This window comes from Mauremys mutica, chromosome 8 (assembly GCF_020497125.1).
Source record: "Mauremys mutica isolate MM-2020 ecotype Southern chromosome 8, ASM2049712v1, whole genome shotgun sequence".
In the NCBI taxonomy this organism is placed as follows: domain Eukaryota; kingdom Metazoa; phylum Chordata; order Testudines; family Geoemydidae; genus Mauremys; species Mauremys mutica.
Genome location: NC_059079.1, coordinates 29213580 through 29228028, shown reverse-complemented (window position 1 = coordinate 29228028; position 14449 = coordinate 29213580). Strand labels below are relative to the sequence as shown.

Below are 14449 nucleotides of genomic sequence, written 5' to 3'. Positions count from 1 at the left end.
ATGCGATAGTAGCAGCACCGTTATTCACAGGGCCCTGCCTCTGGATTAGGTGAGCGGCTTCCCTGCCTCCTCCATCTTCTGTACAGTTCTCATACACAAAACCTCTTCATGCAGGCTTTGCTAAGGGATTGAGGATTTCCTCTCATACAGAGTTTCACTATAGGCAGGTTCATTATAAAACAGGTTCTATCTGTACCTAATGGTCCCTGTCATTTGTTTTCTTTACATATTAATCATGGCAATGACACCTTCCTATAATCTTCTGCAATTTGAATGAAATAATCCTTTCAAATAAAAAAAGGGTCACATTCTGATCTTACTTACATGGGTGTAAATCTGGAGAGATTCCTTGGATGTCCAGATTTGCAGCTGTGGGAGGTTAGAAGCTTGGACTGTGGTCTTCATTTACAATATATTTTCGGTGGGTTGAATGTCTTACTGTAATACATTTTTGTTTTAGAAATGGTTCATTTTTATTCTGTGGATTTAGCTGATTTTCTAATTTAACAGTGTCATAAATAAACAGATCAGGGTTAAGGTCTCTTTTCCCTGGAAAGGGTTAACAAGCTCAGTAACCTGAGAAACACCTGACCAGAGGACCAATCAAGGAACAGGATAATTTCAAATCTCTGTGGAGGGAAGCCTTTGTCTGTGTTCCTTGTTTGCTCAGAGCTCTCTTTGGATCTAAGAGAGGTCAGTCATGTCTCCAAGTTCTCCTGGAGTAGTTTCTACTATTTAATAGTGAGTATTAATTAGAAAGGCGGATTAGTCTTTTGAGTTGCTTTCTATATTTGCAATTGTGTGTTTGCTAAAGGAAATTCTTTATTCCTGTTTGCTGATATTGCTTTTTCTGAGAAAGAAAGGGGGAGGGGGAATTCTCTCCAGAGATTGATAAGTTTAGACCCTGTGTATTGTTCCAGCTTGGTATCACAGAGACAGTTACTTTCTTTTTATTCTTTAATAAATTCTTTTCTTTTCTTTGGACTTGGTTAATTCCTTCTTTTGTGGAGATTCAAGGGAAGGGGAGGGGGAGGTGAGTCCCTCTTTGTGTTGAGTCAAGGATTTGACTCGGTGTATATCTCTCCAGAGTGGCTAGGAGAGAGGGAGGGGGGAAGTGGGCTGCTTCCCTGTGTGTAGAGATTCAGGGACATTGAATCTGTGTTCCCCAGGGAAAGTTGGGGGAACAGGCAGTGTGTCAGACACTTAGAAAACTGACTGGTGGCAGTGTAGTAGATCTAAACTAGGATTTCAGTTTAGAGGGAAACCAAGGCAGGTCCCCACATTGGAACCCAACAGCTCTAAGTGGGGGTGAGACCTATGACATGGTGGGCAGCGGTGAGGGATTTTTTTCTGAACCAGAGAGCCATTGCTTTTCTCTTCTCCTAAAGCAGGACTGCAGGTTAGGAGGGAGAGATACCCCGAAGACAAACAGACACAGGTTTTCTAACTGGTATTGTTAGAGGCAGTTTTTTTTTCAGCTGGGCTAAGCTGAAAAGAGCTATTCTCTTCTTCTAGAGCAGGAAAGCAACCTGAGAGAGGAGGGGGGGTTACAAGTATTCACTTTCTAACTGGTATTGTTAAAAGAAATCTTCAGCAAGGTTGGCTGGAGGGAATTAAGTTTTCCAGCAAGCTTTGTTGGAAGCAGTTTTTCTTTCTGGTCGCTTGGACAGGCAGCTTGAGGAAAAGGGAGTTTTAAAGCAGTTTTTCAGGGTTAGAAGAAATCTTCAGCATGGTTGGCTGGAGGGAATTAGTTTTTCTAACCAGGCTTTTGTTACAAGGAACACCCTACTGAGAGGGTGCTTAGCAATTGCGAGAGAGAGTTGCAAAACCGGTTTTTTTACCTTCTTGGAAGCCAGGAAGGGGAGATTTTTTTTTTTTGGAAACAGATTTTCAGCTGGGTTTAGCTGAGGGAAATAAGGTTTTCTAACGGGCTGTGTTAGGAAAAGACTTTTTTTTCTTCTTCTTTTCTTTTTTTTTCCTTTTTTCTTTCTGGTTGCTTGAAAAACAGCTAGGAAAGAGGTGTAAGTTTTCTAGGAGGCTTGTTAGAAGAACCCCACTATGAGGTACTTAGCAAGTGCTAGAAACAGGACAAACCAGGTTTTTTTTGGTCTTCTCAGTATATCAGCAAACATCAGCTATCACCATTTGCAAATAAAAAGTTTTGTTTCTTTTTATTCAGTCGTGAATAGAAAGGGTAGGAAAAGTTAACCAAGCAATACAGTTCACTGAATGCAGAGGGGTGTAGCCAGCACCAAAAAGCACAAACACATGGAGAAGCAACAAGCCAAAAAGGCTAACCACAAGAGGGAGCTGGAGAAACAAGAAGCTGACCACAGAGCCAAAGAGGCAGCCAAAGAGGCTGAACACAGAAAACAAATGGAGTTAAGAGACAAAGACCTGGAATTAGCAAGAGCTAACCCACATGTTCCAGTCAACCCTAACAATCCTTCTCCAGGCACTGTTCCCCATCCCAAGAAATTTCCCACCTACATGGCAGGTGAGGACACTGAGGCCTTCTTGAAAAATTTTAAAAGGACCTGCCATGGGTACAGCATCCCTGAAGACCAGTACAAGGACTGGTCAGGACAGTGGACTTTTCCTGTCTATGACAATTATTCCATCCCCATGCTATTGGGGGAAGACTTGGCCAGCCATGTGCAGCTGGCCAAGAGGGGGGGGGTGATCACCCGCAGCCAAACCAAACGAGCAGGCACTCCCATCCCTGTTCCTGAGCCATCCACCAGGGCCCCGTCTGTATTACCAGAGACCCAGACAGAGGTGGTGGAAACGGATCCCATGCCAACAACTACAGCAGCCATAGTACATCCAGTCCCAGGACCGGATCTGTCCCTCATTGGTCCTCTGGTCAGGTGTCCACAGGTACTGCTTGTTAACCCTTTCCAGTATGTATGTTTTGGTAACCTCACAGCTGGTTGGTTGGTTTGTTCTGAAGGAAAGGCCCAGATGTATTGTTACTGCAGCAGTATTTCAATTCAGTGATTAAACTCTGCTCTTTGGTTGTCTCTCTAGGGTCCTAGTGGTGAACGTGGAGATAGAGGAGAACCTGGTGATGAGGGATTCAAGGTAAATACCACTTGCTTTGTAAAACTGCAAAACAAAATTGCTGTTCTCTCTCTCTCGTGCGCGCGCACACACACACACACACACACTCACTCACACAAGTGAGCTGCTGATGCTTCACCTGTATTGATTAGTCCTTAGTGTAAATTTATACTGTATCCAATAAACTAATACATTTGTCTGGAATTGCAAACACTATTATTTTGTAACTTTCATCCTAATAATTTTGTGTATGTTTTATGCAGTTTTCCTGCAAATATGCTGTAACCTCATTATAACAAACACTCATTAAACTTGCCACTGTTGTTGCGTCAGCCAAACAAAAAGATCCAGTCCCTGACAGAAACAACTAGGAGTCCTTGTGGCACCTTAGAGACTAACAAATTTATTTGGGCATAAGCTTTTGTGGGCTAGAACCCACTTCATCAGATGCATGAAGTGAAAAATACAGAAGCAGGTATAAATACATGAAAGGATGGGGGTTGCTTTACCAAGTGTGAGGTCAGTCTAACGAGCTAAATCAATTAACAGCAGGATACCAAGGCAGGAAAAATAACTTTTGAAGTGGTAAATCATAGAATCATAGACTGTCAGAGTTAGAAGGGACCTCAGGTCATCTAGTCCAACCACCTGCTCAAAGCAGGGCCAGTCCCCAGACAGATTTTTGCCCCAGATCCCTAAATGGCCCCCTCAAGCATTTCACTCACAACCCTGGGTTTAGTAGGCCAATGCTCAAACCACTGAGCTGTTGTAAGAAAGTAGCCCATTACAGACAGTTGACAAGAAGGTGAGAGTAACAGAACTCCCCAATACTAATTTCTCCCTACTGTTACTCACACCTTCTTGTCAACTCTCTTGCCACTCTCTTACCACTTCAAAAGTTATTTTTTCTCCCTTGGTATCCTGCTGTTAATTGATTTAGCTCGTTAGACTGACCTCACACGCCTGACCAGGAATATCTACAGTGCTATTTTTAGCCTCATAGTATGAGCTCAAATCATTTGACCCAGGCTGTGAGACTTGCCAATGTGGGTTATTTTGCAATGTAAACATATCCGCAGCTCCTCCCAGGATTGGGCTTTAGAAGAAAATGATCAGCTCATCAGAGTTATCTCTGCAGTGATATTTATGTTTTCTGTTTCTAGGGTCACACAGGGCTTCCAGGTCTAAGAGGAGCAATTGGACAACAAGGACCTCCAGTAAGTGTTCCAGGCAGTTAGCTGTATGTATTGTGCTTCTGTATTTGTTATTGGAAATAATTTATTTCTCTCCTACCTTCATGGCCAATTGTGTTTGCTTGTGTTTTTTTTGTTCTTTCTAAAGGGTGAACCAGGTGAATTGGGGGAACAAGGACCAAAGGGGGAGAGAGGATCAGAAGTAGGTGGAAAAAAAAAACTCCACTTTATTGTAATTCTTTTGTGTTTGCAATTGTAACAACCATTATTGTCCTTAGAAGACAAAGTGAAATTTTTAAACCATAAGGGTCCCTTTAAGAACAAAGCATGATTCACAGCTGTTGTGCTGAAAGATGACTGCAGTATTTGTCTTCGTGTTCTATTTTAACATGACTTCTTGCCACGTATTGACACTGTACGCCTTGTTAAGTCCTTACAAACACAAACACAATGGACCTGATTGCTACCTAAAACCAAACAGAGATGAATAGGATAGTTGTCCACTTTTGTGACTTGAACAGGGTCCCCATCAAATTAGGTACATTTCATTTGTATTTCTCCAAAGAATTCCCTGTGCTCACTAGACTTTTCTCTGTAAAAGATATTTAGATTTCAAATTAGGCCAGATTCAAGATGCCAACTGATTTTGGAATTGGTTGATTTTTGGCCTTAATTACCTGATGTATGTCTCCTTTTGCCATATTTTATTACAACATATTTATATTTCCAAATATTTTAGGAACTGTTAATGTGTATTTACCTAAGTTTCAACACTTCCTTTAAGGCACCACTCTGAGTTGGAAGCAGTGAAGAGTTCCACCACTCCCGAGCACAATGTCTTCTGAAGCTCCCAGGGTGTGCTGGAGGTGTATGCCCACTTCTACATCCCTTACCATGCATTCCACTGTCTGAGAGGAAGTAGGCTGGGGTTAGGGTTAGAGGTAGAGAAAATGTCACCCCACCCTCTCCCAAATGGTACTAGCTAGGAGCAGTCATTGCTCTCAAGTTAGCCTAAGGTCTACAATTGAGACTGACCACCTGTACTCAGGTCACAAATGAGCAAGTTCCTTTCATGTTTCCTCTTTCCTGTGCCCACACAAGGGCCTGCCCCAATCTGGCTCCTATGTGATACCTGTGTGCTGTATCAGCTTTATTAAGAATCAGATATCAGAATCAAATACAATTTTGAAACATTTGGACTACTTTTTCCAACTGTTAGGCTTATAGAGAAAAGATGTGATAATTCTCCCGAAAATGATTGACAGTGGCACAGTGGTATTGAGGCATCATACATTTATATTGATGTTGAGACTTAAATGATCCTGTTTCTATTTCATCCCTTAAGGAGAAAAATAGCATGAAATGGAAAATTACCAAAAATTCGCAATAACCTAAGATAGCAAATAAGTACTACTTGATAGATAAGTATTTTTACCCTGAAGTGGTGAAAAGCCTTTAAAAATTTGCTTCTTCTCAAAATATTTGAATGTCCTTTTATGTCCTTAAATGGAAGCCCATTTGACAAACTAGCCCTGTCCAAACACCCAGAATTACATAGCACTGATCCATCTGATGAAATAATCTGTAAAGAAAGCCCAATCAGACTGTATAGTATGTACATTCAGAATGGCTGGGCATTAGACTGAGGCCTGGAAGCATGGATATGCTACAAAACAACAGCACTCTAATGACAGAGCAAATCTTGAAAAGATCAAATATAAATATTTTCCTTCACTAGTAATACTTTGTCCTCATGGTGTGCTGTCAGTTGCCCAAAGTATTTCACACTCTGCCATTGGGTGACTTTTATTGGCTTCTAATATTTTTAGAAGGATTAGAATAAAGATGATTTGTAATCTGCATTCCCATTGCAATTTAAATGGGATGGATATTAGTGATTTGTCCCAGAACTCCCACCCTCACCCCACAATCCTGCTGCAAATAAACCATTTTCTGTGTATAGATGATAATCTGAGACACATTGGAAATGGGCAGTAATGCAAAATGAACACATGAAATCCTCATATACCAGTACCAACATGAAACTCTCCTATGCATTCTGATATATTGACTTTGAGAACATATGCACATTGAAGGACAAAAACAGTCATCCCTCAACCCTCTCCCTGGGGAAAACTTCCATTATATTAGTCAGAAAATACTCCCCAGCAAGAAATCTCCATATGCCAATTTGGAGCCAATATTCAGTCTGGAACAAAACTTTACAACCTAAAGTCTTATAAAAAAGCTGGTTAATAATAGAAACATTGACACAACCTTAGCTCCTGTGGTGTGAATAATGCTGGTATAAATAAGTCTTACAAGGCTAGTCACACAGAACATAAATTAACTATTTTTATTTTATATGAACTCTGAACTGTTAATGAAAGCAAAACAGGGTGCTTTAAATTTATAGATTGCAGTTTTAATTGGTGGAGTTTTTGTGCCATAGTTTTATTAAGAAAAGTTATTAAAGTAAACAATGGAACAGTATTTTGTTAACTTTCTGGTATTTACATTAGTTGGGTGGTGGGTTTTGTATTTATCTTTATCTTTGTTTGTTTGTTTAAACTTTATTAGGTTGAATATAGTTTTAACATAGTATGGTTATTCAGTAGCCTTTATTTCTAGAAATTGTGTTAAAAATAATTTAGACCAGAAAACTTTAAAAGGTCTTTTCTACTCACTCTATGCTGTAGTGTTGTTGTGTGCTACTGCCGTCTACGTGGAGGTGGCTGTATTTCTGAAGTGGATGAATGATCCCTGTATACACTGTGATTTATAATTGCTTTTTAAAGTTTTCTGTGTGCTTTGGGATCTTCTCAAAAGTGCTTCAGACCCACTGAAAGTCAAAGGGACTAACGTGCTTTTGAAAATGTTACCTTCTCCATATCAGTAAGTTAGCTAAATCCACAGATGTCTCCACATTGGTTGTGCAATCCAAAAAGTAGCTTTTTTAACTGTTTATTTCATCATTTGTGTTGTGTTTAGAGTCCAGATAAAAGGGAATATTCACTATGGCAAGAGTCCTGTTTTCCAATACGGGCATCAGTGTGCTTTTGTATGCTTTGCTTTTCAAAAAGAGATGAAAGTGCTATAGAAAATGTACTTTGTTACAGTGATATTGTCTGATGGTGCAAAGTTACCTAAAATCTGGAATATCCTGATTAGCTCTGGTACTGTTGAAATTACCTGAAATTGTACAGTATATTAAAGAAGAGGGGGAAAACTGGTTGCAACCACACTATGAAATCTTTGTTTTGATTGTTGAAAATGGCATGCTTTTAGGGCCTGATCCAAAGCCAGGTGATGAAAAGATTCTCATTAGAATCTTCTTTTATGTCTTTGGTTTGACCAGTTCACAAATGTTTGAATTATCTAGGGTCCTACTGGAAAAAAAGGAATGACTGGTGAAGCTGGAAAACCTGGAATTCCTGTAAGTAACAAGGTTCTGCCATCTATGTTCTGTTTATAAAACAGATAAAAATGCAAATGATGATGCCTATAAAAATCAAAATTATTCATTGCTTGTGGTAGTATAAGGCCTGATTCTCATTTACCATAAGACCACTTTATACTGCTTTGCCAATCTAAATGGGACTCAAAGTGGATCTAAATGTAATTGTCCTTAAGATAAATGAGAATCAGGCTAGTAATCTTTGATGAAACACAAAATGGTATTAAATGATACTGAAAACGAATTCTCTCAGTTAATCAGCACTTTGGAATGAGGTACAATTAGTGAATTATATCCTGAGGCTGCTTCCCATTTGCAAAGTTATAACTACATTCTTTGTCTGTAGAGTTTACACAGACCATACAGTTCTTATCACATTAACAGGGACCACCCTGAAGTTAGCTGCATTTGTTCCCCTCACACACACTCTCACTCATTGGCTCCCATAATTTCTCCTTTGAATGTGTACTGCCTTCAGAACTCTCCATCCATGTGCCCATGACAAATATGGCTGCCTGAGCGTCTGACCTTTCCCCACCTTTGTCACTCCATCAGACCCCAGAAGTAAAATACACTTTCATTAAAAAGCAGTTACTCCTTTTTAAAGGAACTAATCCTTCCCCCTCTCTACAAGGGGTGAGTAGAAGAGAGAACCAGTGGATGTTCCATAAACATTACCTAGTATACATTACAACAAGGCTACTTCTGGGTCCACTAATAAATAACACACACCAGCACATGCTGTAAATAACTTTTACTAGCTTCACATACAATCATTTCTGGTAAATGAGAAGTACAGCTGCCTAATAGAAGCCTGACAACAAACTGCACATCCTATACAGAGTGGATGGACAGCATTTTATTGGATAAATTAAGTTATGTAGCAATCCTAGAAGTTTAGTTATGCCCTCTGAAGTACTGAACAGATACATATATAGTATCAGTAGTGCAGAACAAAGAGAACATGGGAAAAGGCAGGGGAAAGGAAGGAGAAGCAGGGAAGAGAGGAGCGATGAGAGGAGGCTTCTGGGGAATTTCAAAGCTTATCTCAGGCTCATTACAAGGTGCAAGTTTCTTGTACCACTAAAAATTGAAGCCAAGATTTACGTGACAAACATTTTACATATTTATATCACTGTTTAAAACACATTTTGGATGAGGCATAGTGATCTAGTTGGAGAGGATATTTTGTATTTCTGGTGCTAGCATTCACTTGGAGATAGTTACATGAGTTCTAAGCCTCTTCCACTAGTATATCGCAATTTAAAGGTAAATCACCTTGTTGAAAGAAATTCACTGAAGCTTTGATGAAGATAGCATGATAGCATTCAGTGAAAGCTTAACCAAGGGCTAGCAAGGTGAGTGCTGTTTAATGAGAGGTGCTCGTGTTTTTGGTACAGACTTGTTTGAATTATATAATTTCTCAATTATATAATAGCTCCAAATACTTTCAGAAATGACCTCTGACTTCTGAAGCCTTGATTGTTGGATGTCCCACCTAAGATACCTTGGACCTGATGTGCAAACAGTCACAACTCCAGCTGAAGTCACTGGGATCTGCAGGTCCTCAGCGCCTCTGAAAATCAGACCCAAGGAATCTCAGGTTGGCCATCCAAACTCAGAGGCCACTTTTGAAAATGTTGATCTAGGTTACTGAGACTATTATTATAGTAGGGTCTCGGAAATATTTTTATGAAATCTTTTTTCTATGATTTTAGACACTGCTCATGAATATGAATAGATTGAGTAGATTCATATTCTATTTGAATTTGTTTCAAGGGAAAACCAGGCCCACAAGGGCAGAAAGGTGCTTCTGGATATCCTGGACCAGAGGGCATTCCTGGGAATCCTGGAAAGCCTGGGTTACCTGGGAATGCTGGCTTTCCTGTGAGTAACATATACCTACCTCTGCCTTACATGCTTTACATATAAACAGAGGGAGGCTGCAGGGTTAAGGAAAAGTTCTTTTTACAGCATTGTTTACAGCACTGTTGTTATGGCATAGTCATCCCATATTCTTTCCCACAGCAGCTAGAAAAGTATTGGGAGTTCCTTAATAACTACTAGAGATTGAGGCATCCCAGGTAGCCCAGAGTTGCTGGGGAAGTCTGAAAGGGGAGAGAGTGTGTGTGTGCGCGCGCCAATCCTACTTTCCTATAGAGAAGACGGCAGGCAGCCTTCCGCCCCGCTGAACATCTTTTATATGTCACTATTTCACCAAAAGGAAGGACGGAAACCCTGTTGCTAATTCTCCCCCATGGAAAATTAGGGCCCATTGAAATCAATGAGGCTACTTACAGTAGTAAACACTGTGCCTGGTAGTAAGTATTGGCTGGATTGACCCATAATTTGTTATGAAGATAAATTAGATTAAATTTGATGTAACTATTTAGTCAAGTTAATAGTTGACGAAGAAGTGCTATAAATACTGGTGTATTTGCATTTTGGTGGAAAAAAAACAAAAAACAAATGAAATAGCTTGTTCATAAGGGGGCAGAAGATGCATATTACTCTAGCTGTTAAAGGCTTCATCTCTACTAACTGCGGAGTTACAGGGTTTATTTCAAGTGACTGTAGTTCTTTGCAGTTGAATTAAGAGGGAACACCATAATGGATAGCTTTTTCTTATTCTTTTTAGCCTGTTCAGTAATAATTCAACATTCTTCCAGTACTACTGAATACTGAAAGTTAACAATAACATTGACGTGTATCTACTTAAGAGATATTTTAAACACGAGTTAGCCACATAAAATAGAGAGAGCAGAGCATTTGTTATGAAAGCACAGCAGTTCATCAGACTGGGAACCAGAGTAACATATTGAAAGGCTGTGGGAGCCACATTAGGAAACCTGCTTTATTAATAGAAATGATGAATGGAACGACATATGAAAAAGATATTCTGTGTTTGCTTCTAAGTGACATCATAATAAACACTAATTAAGGATGAGGAGGGCATCTTTCCATTCATTTTTTAAAACATGGCATAGGCACGTTCTTTTGGTTTAACTCCATACACTCAGCAGCATGTTTTTTTCATTAAAAATTGTTACTCTTCTGTACAGTCTGGGGTACCAATATATTTTAGTAGCAAATGTTCTGATGTTTCTTGATGTGGTAAATTTATTTTTATATTCATCCTTTTTGTACACAATAATGCTAATATTATTAGTATGTTTGGCATTTATAAATAAGCATGTTGAATCTGAATGTCTCTGAAAGATGCTATGAGAAAAAGCACTATCTTTTTATTATGTGGAGAGCCTCCTACGCGAGTAAGTGGTTCAAGGCTGAACAGTCATTTCAGTACATCTGCAATCAATGAGTCTGACATCTGGTTTTCATCAAGAGGAGCTCCTTATTATAAGCTTGTGATCTCTTGAATTCTCAGACCTAATTAAAAAGAAAACAACATATCTATGGAAAGATCATACATGTGTCATCCAAGGATGAGCCCAAGCAGTCATTTTCTATTACTAACACTGATTAGGGCCCTGACCCTGCACATTGTAAACGGTAATCAAGCAAAACCAGCTATGGATCGGCTCCAGATCCCATTTTATTGGTGTCCCCAAAACTTGAGGTGTGGTGTTAGTTTCAGATAGATGGTTCCATCACTACTATAAACAACTTTGTATGATCCACACTACCCTTGAATAGAAGAAGTGAAAGAAGCCACTGGGATGTCAGCAAAGCAGTTTTGAAATATACAGTTATGTGGAAGATCATTGTGCTGGTCATCAATGTCCAGACTCAGTCTGCAGTCCTGCAACTGACCACACACATGGGGACATCAGTGCCAGCAGGGAGCCCCACTGATTTCGTGTTTATTCACTTCACAGTTCTCAATGCCTTTATCTAGGCCTGTGGAGATGATTCTCAGAGTAAACACTGAGAGAGGAGGTCAAATCACAAAATCAGGGGTGTCATTTGTGGGGGGAGTCATTTGTGCTCCCTACCGCAAGTTTTGTACAGGTGTTGTGCTCCCAGCCGGAGTTCTTAACTAAGGGCTGGTCTACACTACGGGGGGGAATCGATCTAAGATACGCAACTTCAGCTACGTGAATAATGTAGCTGAAGTCGAAGTATCTTAGATCGAATTGCCTACCGTCCTCACGGCGCAGGATCGATGTCCGTGGCTCCCCATGTCGACTCCGCTACCACCGTTCGGGTTAGTGGAGTTCCGGAGTCGACAGGAGCTCATTCGGGGATCGATATATCGCGTCTAGATGAGACGCGATATATCGATCCCCGAGAAATCGATTGCTACCCGCCGATACGGTGGGTAGTGAAGACGTAGCCTACAGCACAGCATTAGTGTGGAATGTGAGTTCTGCAGAGGAGATGTGCTGCTCCCAGCTTGTGTCCTTATGGCAGGGAGTCAGTATTTTGTTTACAGACAGAGGCAGCGTGATTAAGATAAGAAAGGGCTGGTAATTGATTTAAGGATCTGGAAGTGGTTAGATGAACCTGTAAAACAGGAATCCCTGGTGAGAGGAAGGAGTGTTAAAGAGAGAACGCAGGAGACTCAGAAGAAATACAGCCAAGCCCTCTGAGCCAAGTTTACAGTCTGAAAAGAGGGAGATTTGAGGGGCATAGGTCAAAAGAAGGGGCCAATACCCATGGAAGGGCTGGAAGTGGTATAGAGAAGTTCCCACTCTACCTGTGGTACTTATGTGGCCCCATCACCACATATCTGAGTGCCTCACAATGTCTAACCTATTTTTCCTCACAGCACCTCTGTGAGGTAGAGCAGTGCTGGATCTCCATTGTACAGATGGGGCACTGAGGCACAGAGAGAATAAAGGTCAGATTTTCAAAGGTATTTAGGGACCTAGTGGGATTTTCAAAAACACCTAGAAGGTTAGGTGCTTTGTAAACCCCACTAGATGCCCAGCTGCATCTTTGGGAGCCTAAAAACCTTGGAAACTCTGTACCTACGTGTACCTGAGTGGTCTGAGGTCATTCAGGAAGTAGAATCCAGGTCTCTCAGGACTAGGGTGACCCTTTGTCCTGTTTTGGCAAGGACAGTCCCTTTTTTAAGCCCTGTCCCACTGGGCATTTGTCCCATTTGCTCTTGCCAACTGATCACCACTTGGCAAGAGCAAACTGGACAAATGCACAATTTTGCCACAAAAGTGGGGTGCAATTCCTAGCAGGGCACAGAGGAACATGCAGGGGGCAAGTGGCAACGCCAGCCCCGTGCGGGAGGGAGGGCTCAGGACAGAAGCTTGGGCTAGGCTGGCCCCGGGTGGGTGGCAGGAGTGGCTTGGGCTGGCCCCACATAGGGGGGAGGGAAGAGTACCTTGGGCTGGGAGGCAGGGAGGGCTTGGGCCGGCCCTGTCTGGAGGTGGGAGGCCTTCAGCCAGCCCCAGGGGGTGTCCCATTTTCTCTTTGGGAAAATATGGTCGTTCTACTCAGGGCTAGCTCCTTATCCACTGGACCAACCTATCTCTCTGCTGCATGCTGGAAAAAAGAAAAAAAAAGGACTCTGATAGATGGGAGCAAAACCAAGAAGGCCAGTTCTCTAAGACTCCAGCAAACAGTCCCAAGCGATTGGGAAGCATGGTTCACAACATGAAAAGCAGCACAGTGGTCAGGAAGGATGAAGCGAGAATGCGAGGAGATCACTTAATCCACAATAGGTGGCAGGTTCTGCCCCAGGTTGGGCTGTATAGCAATGGCTGCTGTGCAATTTTAGATTTTAACTGAAAACCATTTTGTTTTGTCATTTTTTGTTCTGAGTTTGAGAAAAGGAAGGAATGAGAGAGTGTCATTTGAGTATCAAATGTGTTTACACCTCAAATTCTTAGTCAGATGTGTTGAGCTGTATCCAGGCCAATTCCAGAACAAAGAACAGAAATTGCGTCCACAGAGTCCATAAAGTCGACGATTATTGTCATGATTTGTATTATTGACTGGGCACCATCTGTGTACTCAGCACTGTTCAAAATGTGCCAGAAAATGTAGTCCCTGAGCCAATGTGTATAAGATGTGTAGCCCTGGATAAGATGGCTCAGATATTTAAGTATGAAGTGTATAGTTACTGAGCACATGTTAATATCTGTGAGTGGAGGCGCTTATATAAGGCAATAAAAATTTGACTTGATTAAGGATTAGAAGATTTGACCCTCTAACTGTCTTTCAAGAGGAAGAGCTGCCCAGAGGTCCTGTGCCTGTTTATTTTCCTTTCTTGCCTGCAGTGGCCCTGATATACCTTGGAAGTCTTTTTTTTTTCTCATCTTTAAAATGTGGCATTTTCTTGGTGTTTGGTTTTAAATACTCTCCTGTGAAAATTGCAACTCAGTCACTGTAGTGTTGTGTTCAAGAGCTTTCTGGAAAGTAACTAGCCTTTGCAGCGTTGCCAACTCTCATGATTTCGTCATGAGTCTCGTGATAATTATTGTTTTCCTTAAAGCCCCAGCTCCTGGAGTCAAGTGGATATGTAATTATTTCAGCCTTCATTCTTAAAGAAAAATAAAGTTTCTAGCTCTCGTGGCTGTGGAGAAAGCTTTAAAGCATGACCCCAGTGCACCCTAAAGTCTCAAAAAGCAGAAGGCAAATACAAAGAACACCAAATCTATTATTTTTACATAATCTCATTATTTTAAAGCCAATCACATGATTTTTGGTGAGCCTGATTCATGATTTTTGAACACTTGGTGTTGGCAATACAGTGAAAATGACTTGAAAGTGTCAGATTCACTCCTATTTAAAGTCTGTTTTTAGTCTATTTGTA

General features: G+C 40.9%; 1 protein-coding gene across 4 annotated transcripts in view; it reads left to right on the top strand.

Moving 5' to 3' along the window:
* COL24A1 (collagen type XXIV alpha 1 chain) overlaps positions 1-14449 on the top strand; it is a 254256-nt gene that overhangs the window by 206736 nt on the left and 33071 nt on the right. For 3 of the 4 annotated variants that reach the window (XM_045027373.1, XM_045027371.1, XR_006581630.1), the window contains exons 43-47: positions 3031-3084; positions 4227-4280; positions 4405-4458; positions 7639-7692; positions 9493-9600. In XM_045027373.1, the coding sequence (XP_044883308.1) occupies positions 3031-3084; positions 4227-4280; positions 4405-4458; positions 7639-7692; positions 9493-9600 (324 nt within the window). The remainder of the gene's footprint in view (positions 1-3030; positions 3085-4226; positions 4281-4404; positions 4459-7638; positions 7693-9492; positions 9601-14449) is intronic. The other variant, XM_045027372.1, reaches the window with a different exon arrangement.